The sequence below is a fragment of the Cladophialophora carrionii genome, assembly GCF_000365165.1.
Source record: "Cladophialophora carrionii CBS 160.54 unplaced genomic scaffold supercont1.7, whole genome shotgun sequence".
NCBI lineage: Eukaryota > Fungi > Ascomycota > Eurotiomycetes > Chaetothyriales > Herpotrichiellaceae > Cladophialophora > Cladophialophora carrionii.
The window spans coordinates 1,038,150-1,056,299 of NW_008481832.1; the positions used below are offsets into that span (position 1 = coordinate 1,038,150).

Sequence of the window (18,150 nt, forward strand, 5' to 3'; positions counted from 1 at the left end):
ATACGATCTGATTGGGCACTTAGGAGGCAGACATGATGCTGTCCAGCACCCCAGATGACCACCAGTTGGCCATGACACCCAGCCTCAAAAGGAAGGTACAAATCTGCAGCCAAGCCACCCGTTCATCCCAGGGCGCGCAGTCCTGAGGCTGTTCTCCTAGGCAAAGCCGATAGGATCATCACATCAATATATATCCGAATACGAGGCCTTTCCGACTGGTCCATTTTGGTATCTACTGGACTGCCTGCTATGCTATGCTATGCTCCTGGCTGGGGACGGGAAGGGAAGGTATACCCGCCGGTAACCGGCGTGAAGAGAACGGCCAGCGCAATTGGCATGCAGAGGGATTCCTGCGCAAATGGAATGACCACTTGGAATCTTTCAAAATGAAGGGTCAACTTGGCGGTCCGTGCCTCCTGACTACGCGGTAGAGGCGAGTAGGCGGGATACCTGTCACGAGTCACACGTATAGCTTCTGCCGTGCCGTCGCGTCGTGGCGGGCACGTCGCATTTAGTGAGACAAGAGCCGAAGATGAAGCCAAACACAGATGTGGATGTGGACGTGAACATCTCTTCATCACCCTTTTAGACGCCCGCTATATATGGAGCCCGATCATCAGTTCTCTGTAACCGAATATGTATAATATACTCTGTACGTGGCGCCCGCCTCTTTTTTTTGTTAGTTTGCCCACCCCTTGCTCATCTGCACGGCCTTCTCCCACTGTGCGAATCTTTTCTCGCCGTCCTCCTTGGAGATCTTGGGCTGGAAGCTCGTCGAGCCCTCGGTGTTGACCTGCTTGAGCTCGTCGATGCTGTCCCAGACGCCGACGGCCAGACCCGCGGCAATGGCGGCGCCCAGGGCCGTGGTCTCGCGCATGGCCGGTCTCTTGACGGGGATGCCGATCAAGTCGGCCTGCGTTTGCATGGTGAGGTCGGAGTTGCACATGCCGCCGTCGACGGCGAGTTCGCTGAGCTTGTGGCCCGAGTCCTTCTCCATGGCCACGAGGATGGCCTTGGTCTGGAAGCACGTGGCCTCGAGCGTGGCGCGGGCAATGTGGCCCCGCTGCGTGTACGCGGTGATGCCGAAGATGGTGCCCCGCGCGTCGTCGATCCAGTACGGCGCGAAGAGGCCCGAAAAGGCGGTCACGAAGGTGACGCCGCCGTTGTCGTCGACCGTTTCGGCCAGTTGGCTGATCTCGGACGACTTGTCGATGAACTTGAAGTTGTCCACCAGGAATTTGACGCTCGAGCCGGCCACGGCGATGGAGCCCTCCAGGGCGTAGTTTGGCTTGGTGCCCTTGCCGAAGTCGTACGCCACGGTTGTCAAGAGGCCGGATTTGGATATCACGGGCTTTTCGCCCACGTTGTACAGGATGAAGGAGCCCGTTCCGTAGGTGTTCTTTGCCAGGCCCGGCGTGAAGCCCTTCTGCCCGACCAGGGCGGCGGACTGGTCGCCTAAGCAGCCGGTGATGGGCACGCCCTTGAGGACGGTGGATGCGAGGGAACCGTAGGCCTCGGGGTCGGAAGAGTGGACGATCTTGGGGAGCGCGACTTTGGACGTGTCGATGCGGAAAAAGTCGAGCAGCGACTCGTCGTAGTCGAGCGTGTGGAGGTTCATGAACATGGTGCGCGAGGCGTTGGAGGGATCAGAGACGAAGACGTTCTTCTTGGGGCCTGTTTCGAATCAGCGCTCGTTCCGCTCACCACTCTGCAGCGCGCCACTTCCCCCGTCCTTACCTCCGTTGAGCTTGTACACGAGCCAAGTGTCGATGGTCCCGAAGGCCAAAACGCCCTTTTCGTACGCCTCCTTGACCTTGGGCTCGTTCTCGAGCAGCCACAGTAATTTGCCGACTGACGGATATGTGGAGAGCGGGACGCCGGCCAACTCGATGAGCTGGTCAGCGCCTAGCCGGTGCTTCAGCTTTCGCACGAGGTTCTGGTGTCGCGTGTCGGTCCAGACGATGGCGTTGTAGAGCGGTTCGCCGGTCTCCTTGTTCCAGAGAACGGTCGTTTCACGCTGGTTGGTGATGCCGACGGCCTTGATTGAATGGGCATTGTGGCCTTGGGTTTCGAATTGCTTGACTGCGCCGTCGATGCACTGTTCAACCGACGAAACAATCTCCAAAGGGTCGTGTTCGTGCCAGCTTTTCACCGTAAAGGTCAGGAGTGCCTGGATTTGGTCTGATGGACTGTGGAACTTACCCGGGATGAGGATAAATCTGTTTGAACTCCAGTTGATGTGAAGCCACAGGTTCGCCGGCCTTGTTGAAGATGAGGAATCGAGAGCTCGTCGTGCCCTGATCGATCGAGCCAATGAAGTGTTCGGAAGGGCTACCCATTGTGACTACCTTTTTCAATAAATTCATCAAGATGCCTGGAGACTTCTGCGATCAACCTCTTCGAGAGGAGCTGTTGGAGACTGGGGTTGGAGGCCTGGAGGGATTCTGCGGAGGGGAGGCAGCCATGTTTATAGGAACAGGGCGGGGAGCGACCGAAGCATGTGGGCTTTTTGACGAGCTCGAAGCACGCGTGACCCTCCCTGTGACGGTACATGGTCTATCCCAATGAGCCGGGTTACAGCTGCAAGCTCGACCTCGCGTGAGATGCTACACGAGCTTGCAAGTCGTGCCTCGGGGTTCGTCGTCGTCCTTGTCCGACTCTGGGGAACAATAGCCCGAAATGTACGGAGTAGCCTGCCGCAGCTTCCAGACTCCTTCCATGCACGGCAAGCAAAGCTAGCCTGGGGGAGGAGGGGACGCAGAGAGCGGAGGGCCGTGGGCACATGCATGACTGGGTCTGAACATCAGGGGCACCGACCGCGTGGCGGGGGGATCTCGTGGGAAGGGAAATCAGCTACGAGGACGAGACGAGCCTAGACAGGATTTCGCGGAGTTACTACGAGTACGAGGTACTCGTACCTAGGTAATGCTTCGTGTCCTTCGTGTCCGCCGTGTCGTGTTCGGGCATCTGAAGAGCGAGATGCATGCCGAGGCTGATGATGTGAGGCTTTGCCCCGCCACCCCCGCAGTGCCAAGTGCGAATGCGACCTCGATTGTGCATAGTGTGCGGAAAAGCTTTCAGAGCCGTATGCTCCGCCGTAGCACGACTGCTGTTGCCTGCGCTGTGCTCCGCTGAGTGCCGAACTCGGTATTGGTTCCGCTGCCCTGCCGGGCCTCCCAATTTTCATTCGCCAAACAGCTGGTCACATCTCACTTCTCACTTCTTGCCTCATCTGCAACGTAGTATTCTGCACGTGTGCATAATGCTTTGGTCCACTGAGAGCTCAGATGGCATCTGTCGTGCTACCGACAACATGGTTTGATTCACGCATGAGGACTACCAGCAGCTGACACCTTGTGCTGGTCCTGCGTTGACCGCTTGATCACCCTCCCCACGGTCGGCTTCAGCACGTTGGTCCCCCGTCTTTGAGACTCCCACGCTCTTGACGCAATTTCCCCTTGCCCTATCTCTTGCATGTTAAATATCGCTTTATAGCAGTCTCTGGTTTCAGCATGACAGTACTATGCAGCTCGGCGTGGTAGCCCCGACTGAAACTTAGGCATATCGGCGTCCGGTCGAGCGAAGTTCGGCAGCCATGTTCTGGAGGCCAGGCTGAAGAAAAGCCAGGTGAGTGGCAGGAATCCTTCACCCATTAGCACGCCTCATTGGCTCGCATCTGCGCCACGAGTCGTGTCATGCAGCAGCATGCGCGGGCGTTCCGGCCCCATAACACTCTTTGGTTCTAGATGCGATACAAGGCACGCAATGAGCACTACAGGGTGCTCCCTGCATGCTCGCCTCCGGGCTTTCGGTATGACCTGCAACGGAGTCAACCATTCTCACAGTGGAGCCTGATATATTGCCGCGGGAAACCTGGGGGGTATACCACATAGCATCCGTCTATATAATCCTGCTTCAGTCCCCGTGGGCAGTTCACATCAAGCTCCATCTCCACAGAGGCAAGAAATTCCTGCTCGCCTTGCCACCGTCACCCCCCTCATGTCTACTTCCTCTTCCTCGGCATCACTGGAGAAACGAGCAATTCAACGGCACGACATGGGCAACATCACTCACCAAGAGCATCTTCACGTGCCGCAGGATCAACGCCGACGCACTTCCGTCCCTGAGGTCCCTGCCTTTGCCGAGCACGGTCCCCTGGTCGATCATAAGATCCCACAAGCGGACGCCGTTCAACAAGAGCCAGATTTAGTATGGAGTCGAGTCCGACACTTCCTCAGAGAGCCTCTGTCAGAGTTTTTCGGGGTCTTTATTCTCATCCTTTTCGGTGACGGGGTTGTTGCGCAAGTTGTCCTCTCTGGTGGTACAAAGGGTGACTATCAGTCTATTTCCTGGGGCTGGGGGTAAGTTGATAGCTTTCCGCGACTATTACCTTTCACTAACTTTGCTAGCCTTGGTGTCATGTTAGGAGTCTATACCGGTGGTATTTCCGGAGCACATCTCAATCCTGCTGTGACGTTTGCGAACTGCGTCTTTCGCAAGTTCCCTTGGAGGAAATTCCCCGGCTACATGCTCGCACAGATCCTCGGTGCTATGGTAGCCTCTGCGATTGTCTACGCCAACTACAAGTCAGCGATCGATGTGTTCGAGGGTGGTCCAGATATCCGCACCGTCGGTGGCGAGACTTCGACAGCTGGGATTTTCTGCACCTATCCTGCTCCGTTCATGACTAAAACTGGTCAATTCTTCTCCGAGTTCATCGCCAGCGCCATCCTCATGTTCCTGATCTACGCACTGAAGGACGATGGGAACATTGGTGCAGGCAATCTGACCCCGCTCGCACTCTTTTTCGTCATCTTCGGCATTGGTGCTTGCTTTGGATGGGAGACCGGCTATGCCATCAATCTTGCTCGAGATTTCGGCCCTCGCTTGGTCAGTTACATGATCGGCTATGGTCATGAGGTCTGGTCCGCTGGCGGCTACTATTTCTGGGTAAGGCTCTTCTTCAACGTCGTGGACTGTGACGAGAACTGCGGCTAACGATTTTGAAAGGTCCCAATGGTTGCACCCTTCCTCGGTTGCACGTTCGGAGGCTTCCTCTACGATACATTCCTGTTCACCGGAGAGAGTCCGATCAACACTCCTTACTTGGGGTTGCAAAGACTTGTTCAACCTAAGCGATCGGTCTGGTCGAACACATACAACGCTGAGAGCCAGGTGTGAATTGCGGCATTTTCAGGAGTGGCACGGGTTGGTCGCAATACGAAGGTCGAGGACGTTCAAGTGGGCCTGATTACTGTTGGGTGTTGCACAGCATTCTATCGTGTTATGATATCCACGGGCGTTGTGCCACCATGTCACCGCAGACTTGGTGCACATAGATTGGAGGCCACCGTTGTACGGCCGACGACACCGATATGAAGTGCGTGGTAAATCCATGAACATCGATCGATTCTTTTCCCAAAAGTTGCACTTTGGCCGAGCTATTCTGCTGGAGTTCGAACCAACAGGTTCGCGCCATGTGTTCGGCGTATTCTGTTTGCCGGCTCGAAGAGCCATGTGATATGAGCACCGTTTCCCTCCCCGATTTGCTGTTCTTGAAGGCTGCAAGATATGCGAATACCCTTGGGCTAGCTACCGCTGGTGCAAACGTTGTGTTCATCTCTTAACTTGAGCACCCAAGAGACTGCATGGGCGGCGGAACCGCGCTCTCTCAACAACTGCGAGCTTCCCCAGTAGCCCGCGCTGAATTAATCTCACTATTCGAGAGCTCGGACCCTGCCGGCGGTCTCCTCAGAGAGCCTCCTGTGGGGCCCTTTGATAAGTTGCACTCCAGAAGAAGGATACTACAGGTCGTCATCTCGACCACCGGCAGATGCGGTCACACGGTGAAGCGGCAACAACGACCTCCAAGCCAACGGTGGACAAAGGCTGCGTCGTGTCTGATTGTTGAGATGATCCGCTTGCTCTCATGCCGTTGCGGCTGCAGAGCGAAATGCCTCGGATGTTCACACCGGTGGAAGTTCGTGAGAACGCGACTAACCTTCACTTCGTCCAAAGTTCGTCCCTGGATCCATCGCAAATACTACGCTGATGGTTAGAGGCAGTGGCAATGGCTGGGCCTCCCAGATCTGGAAATCTCATCAAGAATTTTCCTCTCGGACGCATCTCGGGGTCCATGGGCCGAGGGTCTGAGCACGTGATCTTGTCACGTGACGTGGTAGCTACAGTTCGGTGAACGGAAGCCGAGTTGCGTAAAGTTCATTTCCCCGCCTCAGCCGGGAGCTGATTTGAACTCGGTGACTTGATTAAGTCCACGAGAACCTGCCATCCACCTGGTGCATGATGAGCAAACACGCGAGTCCTAGCAGACCTGGAGCTGGAGGGTCAAGCCACTGCGCTGCGTTTGACAGGTCTCGGCCATGGCTATGCCCCGAGCAAATATGTCGCAGTCATTCTCCGACCTGCTGCGATACTTTCCATGCGTCGATCAAGAGCTGTCAACTGCCCTTCAAATACTGCAGCTGGACCCGCTTGACACCTATCCTTGAGAGCTTCGTGAAGAAACAAGGTAGTTTCCTTGTGCATCGGTGTGAGTGACATTTCTATCCTGTGCTGGCATATGTTCAACGACCTACTCTACTTCTTTTGAGCTGAGTCTTGGTATCACTTGTTCTTTGATTGTTATCCCAGAATGGCATCGCGGTTTTCAGCACGCAGGCTTCTGAAGCCGCTTGCGTATGGCACCGGCCTGGCCATTGTTGGCACGACGGGCATGTACATTGCCTACCGGCCTCGGAACGTGCCAGGAGCAGAATCACTGGCGCCGAAACCTCCGAAACGAGACGAGAACGGGGACATAATTCCCCCGAAGTTCCCATACATCAAGACGCGAGCCGAGCAGATCGCTGATCTCAAGAAATCCTCCTCGGCCCCTTCCACTGAGGAATATGACCTCCTGGTGATTGGCGGCGGGGCCACAGGCACAGGCATTGCGCTTGACGCGGCCACAAGAGGCTTGAAGGTTGCGATGGTGGAAAGAGATGATTTCAGCAGTGGCACAAGCAGCAAATCCACAAAGCTCGTCCACGGTGGCGTGCGATATCTCGAGAAAGCCGTGTGGAACCTGGATTGGAACCAATACCAGCTGGTAAGAGAGGCATTAAAGGAACGGAAAAGCTTCCTCTACACAGCACCCCATCTGTCCTCGTGGCTCCCGATCATGCTGCCTTTGCAGGCATGGTGGCAAGCGCCGTACTTCTGGGCTGGATCCAAATTCTACGATCTCTTGGCCGGCTCGGAAGGCATAGAGAGCTCCTATTTCCTACCGAGGAGTAAAGCTCTGGAAGCATTTCCTATGCTAAAGAAGGAGAACTTGATTGGAGCGCTCGTCTATTACGACGGTCAACACAACGATTCCCGGATGAACGTCTCGTTGGCCATGACGGCCACACTCTATGGCACGACCACAGTCAACCACCTTGAAGTGACGGGACTGGAGAAAGACGCAAGTGGCAAGTTGACGGGTGCCCGCGTCAGGGATCTCATTGCGGACAAGGACGGACAAGGCGCAAGCGAAGAATTCACCGTCAAAGCCAAGGGCATTATCAACGCCACAGGCCCGTTCTGTGACGCGATCCGGCAAATGGACGCGCCCGGCGAAAAGGAGATCGTGGCTCCGAGTTTGGGAGTCCATGTCGTTCTGCCTGGCTATCTTAGTCCTCAGAAGATGGGCTTGATCGACCCCTCCACTTCGGACGGCCGAGTCATCTTCTTCCTCCCTTGGCAAGGCAACACGATTGCAGGCACCACGGACGCGCCCTGTGCCATATCTCAGAATCCAGTCGCAGGCGAGAAAGACATCGAATGGATCTTGGACGAAATCCGCACATATCTAACTCCGGACATTGATGTTCGAAGATCGGACATTCTTGCTGCCTGGTCAGGTATGTTTGATTGCTGGCGTCGCGTGGGAAGGGGGTTTTTTTTACTAACGTGACTACAGGTATTCGTCCTCTCGTTCGAGACCCCAATTCCAAAAACACCGAGTCGCTCGTTCGCAGCCATCTCGTGTCGGTGTCTGACTCAGGCCTCCTCACCTGCGCTGGAGGCAAGTGGACTACGTACCGACAAATGGCGGAGGAAGCAGTCGACAAAGCTATTGAGGTTTTCAAGTTGCAGCCTAAACCAGTCACTTACGTGCCGGACCTTGCTGGCATTAACGGCGTCGATCCCTCGGTCCGCTTATTGGACGGCACTTGTCAAACCCATCGCATCCGCCTGGTTGGCGCGCACGGTTACTCGACTACTCTCTTCATCAATTTGATTCAGCACTTCGGTCTCGACATGGATGTCGCAAAGCATTTAGCGTCGGACTACGGCGACCGGGCGTGGGATGTTGCCGCTTTATCTGCTCCGACCGACAACACCGAGCACTATCCTCTACGTGGTCAGCGCCTTTCCTCGTTGTACCCTTTCGTTGACGGAGAGGTCCGGTATGCCGTTCGCAGCGAATACGCTCAAACAGCTGTGGACGTCCTTGCAAGGCGCACGAGATTGAGTTTCCTGAACGCGCAAGCTGCTCTACATGCTCTTCCCAAGGTCATTGACATCATGGCCGAGGAACTCAGTTGGAACACGCAGCGAAAAGAGGCTGAGTGGAGAGACACGGTCCAGTTTCTCGCGAGCATGGGCTTACCAAGCGATATGCTACAAATCACTCGCGAACAAGTCCTGCGAGGAGAAATGGCTTCCAGCATCCTTGCACCAGCAAAAGGCGCATCGAAGGGAGCTGTACCTTTGAAACCAACACTCGAGCCAGCGTCAGAGGCACATGGGCCGCTGCCATGATCGCAGAATGTCAGTTTTGGATGAGTTGCACTGCCGTGTATTGGTATGTTATGTTGTTGCCGTTGTTCTTTACTGGTATTTCAGAGCTGGGACAAAAGCAGGGAAACTAGGGTGATGTGGCACCACTTGACGGACAGCAAGGTGTACGGAGTGGGCGGCTTAGACACGAGCGTTGTCAATACCCGGTCTCGTTTTCATGGATTTTGTAAGCCTATACTTCTCGTCACTTGGAGAAGGGAGAGCACAGCTAACAGTAGGCTAGTTGACGCTCATGGCCTAAACCACAATTGTCTTGATATGTCCATACTGTACCTCATATACGATATGTACAAGTTTCATACCCCACGCGGCACAGACGCAGCAATTCCACCAAACCCACAAGCGGTCAAAGTCAAGCTTTTCCAACAAGCATCGGCGAGATGCAACATATAATCATCGTATTGCCGCCTTCCGGAGGTAATGAAACCTCAGCGGTGATAGCAATGGAGTGTCGGTCACCTATGGAAGTTGGAGAAGCCCCAGGCCAGAAAGGACCGACGTATGACCCCCGGAGGAGACCCCAGGTTCACCATCGCTCGAGGTGGATGATCGGAGATGTGGGGCTTGAGCTCATGGGGCTTGGAGCATTTGAATTCGGGGAAGCGGCTTCAGCCATAGAGTACCCTCCGACGAGGCTAGGAGACCTCTTGGGCACGGAGTCGAGGAACCAGGACCTACTTTCTGCCCCAGACAAGCAATGAAGACGCCCATTATAAGAACGGCCAAACGCCGCGCCTTCTTGCACCATCCATGCGGACCTCCTGGCAATAAGCTTCACCCTTGCGGCTATCGGATCACCATATCCAGCCATTCAACATGCCTTTCCTCGGCATCCTCGACGACACCAAGATCCCCCATGTCCCTGGCACGGTGATACTCGAAGAAGACGCGGCGCACTCACAGGATGTGACCGGCGGCCTCAAGCATGGCACAGGAGGAAATGCACACATCGTCCTTGTCCCACAGCCTTCCAACGATCCAAATGATCCCTTGAACTGGCCCTACACAAAGAAACTCACAGCGCTGGGCATCACCTGCTGGGGCTCGGTGCTCTATGCCGCGGTCGTAAGCGCCATGCTGAACGCGGCCTTTTTCGAGATGTCGATTGAGATCAACACGACCATCTCCAAGCTCGTCTTGACTTCAGGCTATCAGACGCTCGTGGTCGGCGTGACAGGGCCTTTGTTTTCCGCCCTGTCTCGAAAATGGGGCACTCGACCCATCTTCTTGCTGGCGTCAATCTTCTGCTTGATCGCCGATATCGTTGGGTCGTGCGTCACCACTTACGAGGGGGTGCTCGCCTCCCGGATCCTTCAAGGCTTCGCGATCGCCCCGTACGAGTCTCTGGTGTTCACCCTCGTCAGCGACATGTTCTTCGTCCACGAGCGCGGTATTTACGCCTCGGCCATCAATTTCATCTTGGCTGGAATTTCCAACCTGACAGGTGTGGTTGCGGGCCCGATCGCATCGAACATTGGATGGAAGTGGCTGTGAGTGCCCGAGCTCAGCTTACCCCTGCCATGAGGCCCATCGAGACTAACTGACTCGCACAGCTACTACCTTCTTGTGTTGTTCGGTGGCATTCAGACGATTCTCCAATTCCTCTTCGTCCCGGAGACAAGCTATGTCCGAGACCGCCGCTACGAGATCGACGAGCTCAAGAACGACAACCTGCAAGATCTCGCCGCGCTCGAGTACCAGGACCGACTGGACATGGAGAAGCCAGGCACCGCCAACCACACCGAGGAAACAGGTGCGAGCGCGAACCCCGGTCCTGCGGAGGCCCACGTATACCAGAAGAAGACATTCGTGCAGGAGCTCGCCATTTTCAGCGGCACCTACTCGAACGAGAACCTCCTCCAGCTCTTCCTGGCTCCGTTCGCCGTGATTCTCAACGTCGCGGTGTCCTGGATCCTGATCATCAACTCCATGTTCGTCGTGCTCTACGTGGTCATCGCCTTTGTGCTGGCCCAGCTGTTTGCCCCACCGCCCTACCTCCTCAGCCCGGCCAGTATAGGATACCTGTCGCTCGGCCCCTTCGTGGGCGGCATCCTCGGCTCCATCATCATGGGCGCGCTCTCCGACCGGTTCATCAAGTGGTGCGCGCGCCGCAACAACGGCGTCTACGAGCCCGAATACCGCCTGATCCCCTGTCTGGTCGGCGTCTGCGCGGGCGTGGGACTCATGCTGTTCGGGCACCTCGTCTCCGAAGGCGCGTCGCCGTACGCGTGCGCGACGGTGCACGGCCTCATGCTCTTCGGCGTCATGTTTGTGTGCATCGGCACGTCGAACTACGCGCTCGACGCCTACCGCGGCATGGCCAACGAGATCTTCATCGCCAGCATGGCGGTCAAGAACCTCATCCTGTTCGGGTTCAGCTATTTCGTCAACAACTGGACCGCCGAGGTCGGGGCCCAGCATGCCTTTTACGTGTGGGGCAGCGTGGCTTTTGGGCTCGTCGCGACAGTCCCCGTCATGTATGTCTTGGGGAAGAAGTACCGCAGTTACTGGGCGAGGAACAATCTGCTGGAGAAGATGCATGTGCGGACGCATGAAGAGTAGAGACCGAGCGCAGCGACATACAGTACGATGGAGAAAATTCGACAAGGGATATTGCAGATCGCTGATTAAGAGAATAGAGGTGAATACGACCTGAACTAGAACTAGAATCAGACCCCACTACTACGACTTACCGGTCTGTTTGGAATGTACTTGTACTCCGAGGGCGAGTATTCGACCAGCGCCCAGCCCTCGCGGTGGGAAATACTGTGAACATACAAAGTACAGAGTTCGGAGTATCGACCAGGATACATCCCCTCTGCGCCTACGCTCAAATCGAAATGCCTATATCACCAGCACAAAGCACAAAGCACATCGGACGGAGGATGTACTGTAGACGTGAGACGTGGTATGTATTGTAGGGTCTAGCTCGACGCAGCGCATCGCGAGCTCGGAAGTAGAGTGGCGTCGACGATGAGTACATACTACTGGAAGGACGTGTGGTCACTCACTATGTACTCACTACTCACTGCTCACTACTCACTACTCACTACTCACTACTCACTAGTCACTAGTCACTAGTCACTACTCACTATTCACTACCGACTCAATCACTCACTCCTGGAAACAATCCCCAAGTCTCGGCCTTCCCCCAACAGGAGGGACAAAGCGTACTGTGTATATGATGATCATGTTCATAGGCGAGGCTGCATCTGCACGTACCCCGGAATCCGTGGCGGGCGGCATTTGATTTAATCCCGAGATGTAATTAGCGATTTGGGGTCCGGACGCGCTTCACTGCGAAGCACCACACTCACTGCACTCACTGCACCGTAGTCTTGGAGAAGATCAGGCGGACACAGTCTGACTGTACATGCCAGAACGTCCCTAGGACTGGATCTGTGTCTTTACGGGGAAAAGGGTCACGATACCTAGGGATTCCTCGACAGGTACTCCGTACTGTGGGCGGGGTCTGTCCTCTGTACTCTGTACTCGGTACTCGGTCCTATGATACACAATGCAGTTGAAGCACAAAACTAAGGACGCAGGTGCGGCCCGCGTTGTCTCTCCACCGGGAGAGTGACGTGCATGAAACGTATAGACGTAGAGACGCAGGAGAAAGCGAAGTATGCGGTAGGAATCCTTTCGAGAAGCGCTGTGTGATTATCCTGTTTGAATGTAGCAAAGGCTGTGGTATCTCACATTATGTACTCGGTCCTCGCATGTAGCACGGTCGAGCTTATGTTTCGTTTCTGAAAGCACCATTAATCACTCCGGCGGGAAGGGAAGGCTCGCCAGCACGCGAACGAGACGGACCTCCTGCTACTGGGCACGGGTCTTGACATCGACCACAGCTTACACTCTGGCTTCTCTGGTTCGTTGTACTGCATGAAGGTTAAGGTCATTGATGGCTCGTGTTGGCTGACGATCATTCAATTGCAGACTGAGACTCGACCATCGCGTTGGGACGTTGTCCCGGCCATGGTGAGAAGGTGGGGGGCCCGGGGGGGGGGGTCCATCTGAGGCTGGGACTGGCGAGTTGGTGTTGAGATGATCAGGCTACGAGGTTGATCAGTGTTGCTGCCGCTGGACTGAGAGTCGGCAAGGACGAGATATGGCCGGCTCGAAGCTACTCGAAGTGCGGGGGTTCCGGAGCCATATACAAGTCCTCCGTACAGATCAATTTGAGGACGAGAAGTGATTCCATCAGCTCTGTTCAAGAACTGCCCTGAAGGATCCCAGCGCGGTCCTGGGTACCTACTAATGTGGATTGTTAGTAGCCTTTCGAGCTACACAGTCACAGACAGTTCACCACGCTTCATGGATTGTGTAGAAAGGCGGCAGCCAGCAATCAACACTAACGGGCGGTCAACCAGTAGGAGTACGAGGCTACACAGCCCAATACCTAGAACGGAATATTGCCCGCGACCATGGTACCAGCACCGAACTGGAAAGTGAGCCGGACAGGGATTCTTTGGCCAAGCTGCAAATACCTCTCACTGCAAATACCTCTCACTGCACAGACCTCGTCCTGTCGGCCTCCGAAGTCACTCTCGCGCTTTGCGTCGTCCGAATTGTGTCCCATCGACCGTGCAACGCGGATTGCTGATTGTCTCGAATCAGTATCTGCTTTCCGCCCCGTGACCGGTGCATCAAGCTGAACGCCAACACCGAATGTGCGATGCAGGATTGTCCCATATCCCAATCCGTATCTTTCCGTCGCCCGCGCCCGCGCCCGCTTATTGCTGGGGCCTACCTTTCCATTTTCGACATCTGGTATGCCGATAGCGTGCGCCTATCAATCCAACAGATCTGACAATGTGAGCGATCTCTGGTTCGAAGAGTTACTCCCCGGAGGCCAAATGCGACTTACCTTACTTCTCTCCCCGTACAGCCAAGTCAGCCAGCGAATTTTCCAATTGAAGACGGTACGCGGCCCTTCTCACGACAGGCATGCGGCCAAGCACAGCGTTCAATTTGCGATAGTATGGCATCCAATCGGCGTTCCCTGTGCCAGGGAGTCAACCACCGGTTTAGAAGTATAAGACAAACCATCCCCCCAACTTCCCAAGAAGGAAGTGTATTCTCAGTCCGCCACGTATAGGACAGGCGCTACGCGCGGGCCATCACGACGGGTCGGGCTATGATGGGAGCCGAAGGATCTCACTGACGACGCCGTTGGTAATCTTGCCACATGACAATACGAGCCGGTGTCTCCCACTCCTCAGCCAGAATGTCGAAGAAGCTGGCCGAAGCCGTGGATATCAATACCAGGACCAAGTGAATCAAGAGAACAAAGCTTTTCTCCTCCAGCGACCTCGTGCCTCTGCGAGATAACTCGGCCAGATCACCCACTCACTCATCTTCGACAAGGGTCATAATCAGTCCAACATGGACGCGTCTTATTTGGAGGCATGGCAGAAGCTCAGGTCTGCACCCCCCCCCGTAGATGGTTGTTTCGGAGTGGTAGGAGGAGAGAAAGAAAAAGCAGGTGCGTCCGCCGGCGTCCAACAGCCACAATATGATGCTCATCAGGAGAAAGAACATGATACCGCGGAAGTGGAGCACACTCGACAAGTTAGAAGTCCTGGCATATTAGGTCCTGGCATAATAGGTCCTGATGCCAGTAAGGATGAACATGCTGCCGCGCAATCATCTGCCCAAGCCCAGGTTCAACACGGACAACCAAAATATACTGTCGCGCCGGCGCCATCGCCGTCGCCGGCCCAGGCCCAACCCCAGCAAGCAGAACAGCCTGCCGCGCAGTCGCCTGCCCCGGCCCCGGCCCAACAAGCAAAACAGCCTGCCGCCTCGCCTCCCAAGGACCAACATCAAGAACATGGTGCTGAGGATACAGAACATCATTCCGCGGAATCGTCTCACCACGACGAGCACCAAGAACATGATGAGGAAGAGGAGGAGGATCATCACTCGGCCGCACGAGGATCTCAATCCCCGAAATCCTGGCATCATGACAAGCATCCCCACCCACGCCATGATGATGAAGTCGAAGATGAGGGCGAGGGTTGGGGTCAGGGCGACGAAGACCCCCACGGGGGCGATTCGCACTGGAAAGGGGGGTCAGAGCACGAGCATGGCGACAGACACTACGACGAGGACCACGACCGCCACCATAGCGGAGGACACGGCGGACACAACCACGGTCACGAGAGCGAACACAACCACGGATACGAGGGCGGGGACGATGGTGGATATGAAGGGGAATATGATGGCGAGTATGACGACGGATACGATGGCGAATATGATGACGGATATAATGGCGGATATAATGATGGGCATGATGGCGGATATGATGGCGAACACGACGGCGGGCACCACCGCGAACACCACGACGGACTGGTGGGTTGATTTGAAAAAGTGAGTCAAGTTGAGTCGAGTTGTCGAGTAGTCGAGTTGTCGAGTAGTCGAGTTGTCGAGTAGTCGAGTTGTCGAGTAGTCGAGTTGTCGAGTTGTCGAGTTCAGGGGAATAGTATAGTTCGAGTCCTTTTAGTCTTTTGTTCCCTGTGATCTGTAATCTTTTGGCCTTCTTGTTTATGAGTCCGAATCCAGATCTGATTCTGTACCTGTACCTGTACCTGGATTCGTATCCGTATTAGTATCGATATCGATACTATCATTGTCTTGTCTCCCCTCGACCGTTCGGGATATGGAACTTGCGCCAATCCACACCCAATAGCTCCCCCTGTCTGGTGGTGGGGCATTCCAGGGGTGTGCACGTGTTAATCATCACTTCGCGCAGATATGTAGATATGTAGACATGTAGATACACGGACACCAGGTCCAGTACTGACGGCGTACTCTCAAAGGGCACCTCGACCTCGACCTCGACCTCGACCTTAGATCTGATCGGCCGTCTTCCCCTTTTCACCCGATATGGGTGTGCAAGAGCCGAAGTTGAATTTATTCGGTGGAAAAGCGGGTTCCTCAGCACCTGACAGGCAGGAAGGAGATCGTCCGACGGACCGACAGTTCGACCGATCGACCTAGTAATTGATATCCCGAGTTATTACGTAGGTCGGCATCATGACTTATTACGTACGTATATATGGCACTGTATGCAGGGTGAGTGGAGTGAGTATACCGAGCACGGCCTTGGACTTTTGGGGATATATGTGAGATCTCCTCGAGCAGCTCAGCCGCCTCGGCACGCGGACAACGAGACCAACGCTTCTTTTTATTTAGGAAATTGTCGTAATTCACTGCATGTCATAACTTGCACTGAGCGAGTATACGTCCGAGCCCTGCGTAAACAACTACAAGAATCAAGCTCAGCCGTCGTGGTCCGGAAGAAGCGAAGCTCAGTCAAGCACCTAATCAAGTCACAGCCCGAGTCGAAACTTGCCCACAATCTCATTCAACTTGTCGAAGCCAATTTGTTCGCCGATCTCGAGAATTGCCTTCCCCCTCCCAGTCTCCAGGGAGTCGGCATCCACGACTTTGCTCGTTGCTGCGGCGCCATCTCCCTCCGACGGGCCGTATACCTTGGCTGACCTTTTCTCCGGGGTATACCCTTCCCATGGCTTCTGGCCCGCCACGAACTTCATCCAGTCGAGGCCGAGTTGCTCGGCCGCGGCGCGCTGCGCGGGCGACAGATTGTGGTTATGGTTCTGGAACAGGAAGACCACGTCCAGCACGTGGGTGGCGCGGCCCTGGTAAGCGCCCGGCCAGGGGTTTGGCTCGTTGAAGAAGAAGGCGTAGATGTTCGACTCGCCCGTGGGGGAAGCGGGCCAGCCGCGCGCGTAGGCCGTCGTGGCGCCGAAGAAGCTGATGTCATTAACGAACTCGAGAAATCGGAGGAAGGCGGCGTCGTCGTTGTCATGGGCATCAGCAGCAGACGAGCCGGTGAAGCCATATGATTCGAGGATTTGGTCTGCGAGAGCGGGATCCGAGGCCAGAGACGCCTTTATGGACGCTGGGAATTTGTCCTTGATGCCTGCCTTGAGGTGGCCCAGCATGAATCCAAGGACTGATGCCTGTTTTCGTATAAAGAGCGTGGGTCAATAAAAGAACGAGGCACAGTACATCAGAAAATCAAACGCATGCTTTCAGACTCACGTCAAATCCGCCATTTCCAATCATTAGCCCCTCGGCCCACTGCTTGCCGGGCATACTCTGGTCGGACTTGTCGGCCACAGAAGCGAACGTGGGTCTGACGGGTATGGTGTCGCCATCGAGCGTCGGCAGAAGGGCAACAGATGGCGGTAGCTTCGCAATGACCTGGTCTGTGGGCAACGTCAAGAGCTTCTGAACCCTCTCTTCGGCATTCATCTTCTCGAGCCCCAGGATGGAGAGGACCTGCTGGTAGGTACGCTCCTGGTCCGCGAGCTCGAATACGGGGACCAAGAGAGAAGAGCCGCCGGTGGCAATGGCTCGGTTGAACAGCTTTTCTTTCGAATACAGGTGCAATGTTGTTGCCACTTTTGCGTGATCGGTCAGCCCTTACGGTCCCCTGGTCTTAGGAGTTTCGCAGATGGTGATTGTCTTACCTGCCCCTGCGCTCTCGCCTATGACAGTGATGTTCTCGGGGTCACCGCCAAACCCCGCGATATGTTGTTTCACCCAGCGGAATGCGGCTCTTTGGTCAATCAGGCTGTTGTTGGCTTTATAACCCCTCTGCCGCAGTTCCTCGGACGTCAGTAGTCCCGGAAAGCCCAATCGATAGCTATATTTTGCCGACGTAAGCAGGTGTCTGAAGTTCCTTTGGCTTCGAATAAGCTGGGAGATTCAAACTCACTTGATCCCGACTCCGATCACAGGAATTCCGTTGCTGTTGGCAAGCTTGACTAATTTGCCATGGTCGTAATGCGGCCACGAATTTGCTCCCACAACAAAGCCGCCGCCATGGACCCAGATGAACACGGGAAACTTCTGCTTCCCCAGGTCGGTACCAGTCTGGCCCTTGGGAACGGTGATGTTAAGATTCAAGCATTCCAGGTCGGAATGCACCGTCTTGGGCTTGGGCATCGACTGCTGGATAAATAGCATCTCATTGTCGTATCCGTTGGCGGGAGAATACGCCGATGGTCTAGTCCAACCCTCAGCATGGGTGTACCTTGCAAGTCCATGCAGTCAAGACTCACCCATGGCTTGTAGCATCGACGGGGCTTTCGTATGCTGTTTTGACTTGGGCTTCAGCAAGCCTGTCTTTCAATGTAGCATACTGGACGCCGTGAAACTGGTAGACCCCATCCCCTTCGAGGCCACGGATCGACCCTATCGAAGGGTGGTCAACTGTTACCGTCGACATTTCGATCTCTTTTGTGCGCAACAACTGTCGAGATC

The 18,150-nt window shown here is 55.2% G+C and overlaps 6 protein-coding genes across 6 annotated transcripts; 4 read left to right on the top strand and 2 right to left on the bottom strand.

Annotated features, from left to right (window-relative positions):
• Positions 1-679: 679 nt before the first annotated feature.
• Positions 680-2,339, bottom strand: G647_08457 (glycerol kinase; the record flags this gene model as incomplete). The annotated part of the gene is made up of 3 exons (XM_008732768.1): positions 680-1,674; positions 1,738-2,144; positions 2,203-2,339. 3 exons carry the CDS (start codon positions 2,337-2,339, stop codon positions 680-682), a joined length of 1,539 nt encoding a protein of 512 aa, XP_008730990.1.
• Positions 2,340-3,999: 1,660 nt separating this feature from the next.
• Positions 4,000-5,181, top strand: G647_08458 (uncharacterized protein; the record flags this gene model as incomplete). The annotated part of the gene is made up of 3 exons (XM_008732769.1): positions 4,000-4,361; positions 4,410-4,950; positions 5,011-5,181. The coding sequence occupies 3 exons, from the start codon at positions 4,000-4,002 to the stop codon at positions 5,179-5,181; spliced, it is 1,074 nt and encodes a 357-aa protein (XP_008730991.1).
• Positions 5,182-6,652: 1,471 nt separating this feature from the next.
• Positions 6,653-8,808, top strand: G647_08459 (uncharacterized protein; the record flags this gene model as incomplete). Its single annotated transcript, XM_008732770.1, has 2 exons — positions 6,653-7,904; positions 7,964-8,808. 2 exons carry the CDS (start codon positions 6,653-6,655, stop codon positions 8,806-8,808), a joined length of 2,097 nt encoding a protein of 698 aa, XP_008730992.1.
• An 855-nt stretch (positions 8,809-9,663) lies between these two features.
• Positions 9,664-11,409, top strand: G647_08460 (uncharacterized protein; the record flags this gene model as incomplete). The annotated part of the gene is made up of 2 exons (XM_008732771.1): positions 9,664-10,337; positions 10,401-11,409. 2 exons carry the CDS (start codon positions 9,664-9,666, stop codon positions 11,407-11,409), a joined length of 1,683 nt encoding a protein of 560 aa, XP_008730993.1.
• A 2,829-nt stretch (positions 11,410-14,238) lies between these two features.
• Positions 14,239-15,216, top strand: G647_08461 (uncharacterized protein; the record flags this gene model as incomplete). Its single annotated transcript, XM_008732772.1, has 1 exon — positions 14,239-15,216. The coding sequence occupies one exon, from the start codon at positions 14,239-14,241 to the stop codon at positions 15,214-15,216; it is 978 nt and encodes a 325-aa protein (XP_008730994.1).
• A 971-nt stretch (positions 15,217-16,187) lies between these two features.
• G647_08462 (uncharacterized protein) lies at positions 16,188-18,115 on the bottom strand (the record flags this gene model as incomplete). Its single annotated transcript, XM_008732773.1, has 5 exons — positions 16,188-16,841; positions 16,924-17,285; positions 17,355-17,530; positions 17,603-17,893; positions 17,949-18,115. The coding sequence occupies 5 exons, from the start codon at positions 18,113-18,115 to the stop codon at positions 16,188-16,190; spliced, it is 1,650 nt and encodes a 549-aa protein (XP_008730995.1).
• Between the last annotated feature and the right edge of the window lie 35 nt (positions 18,116-18,150).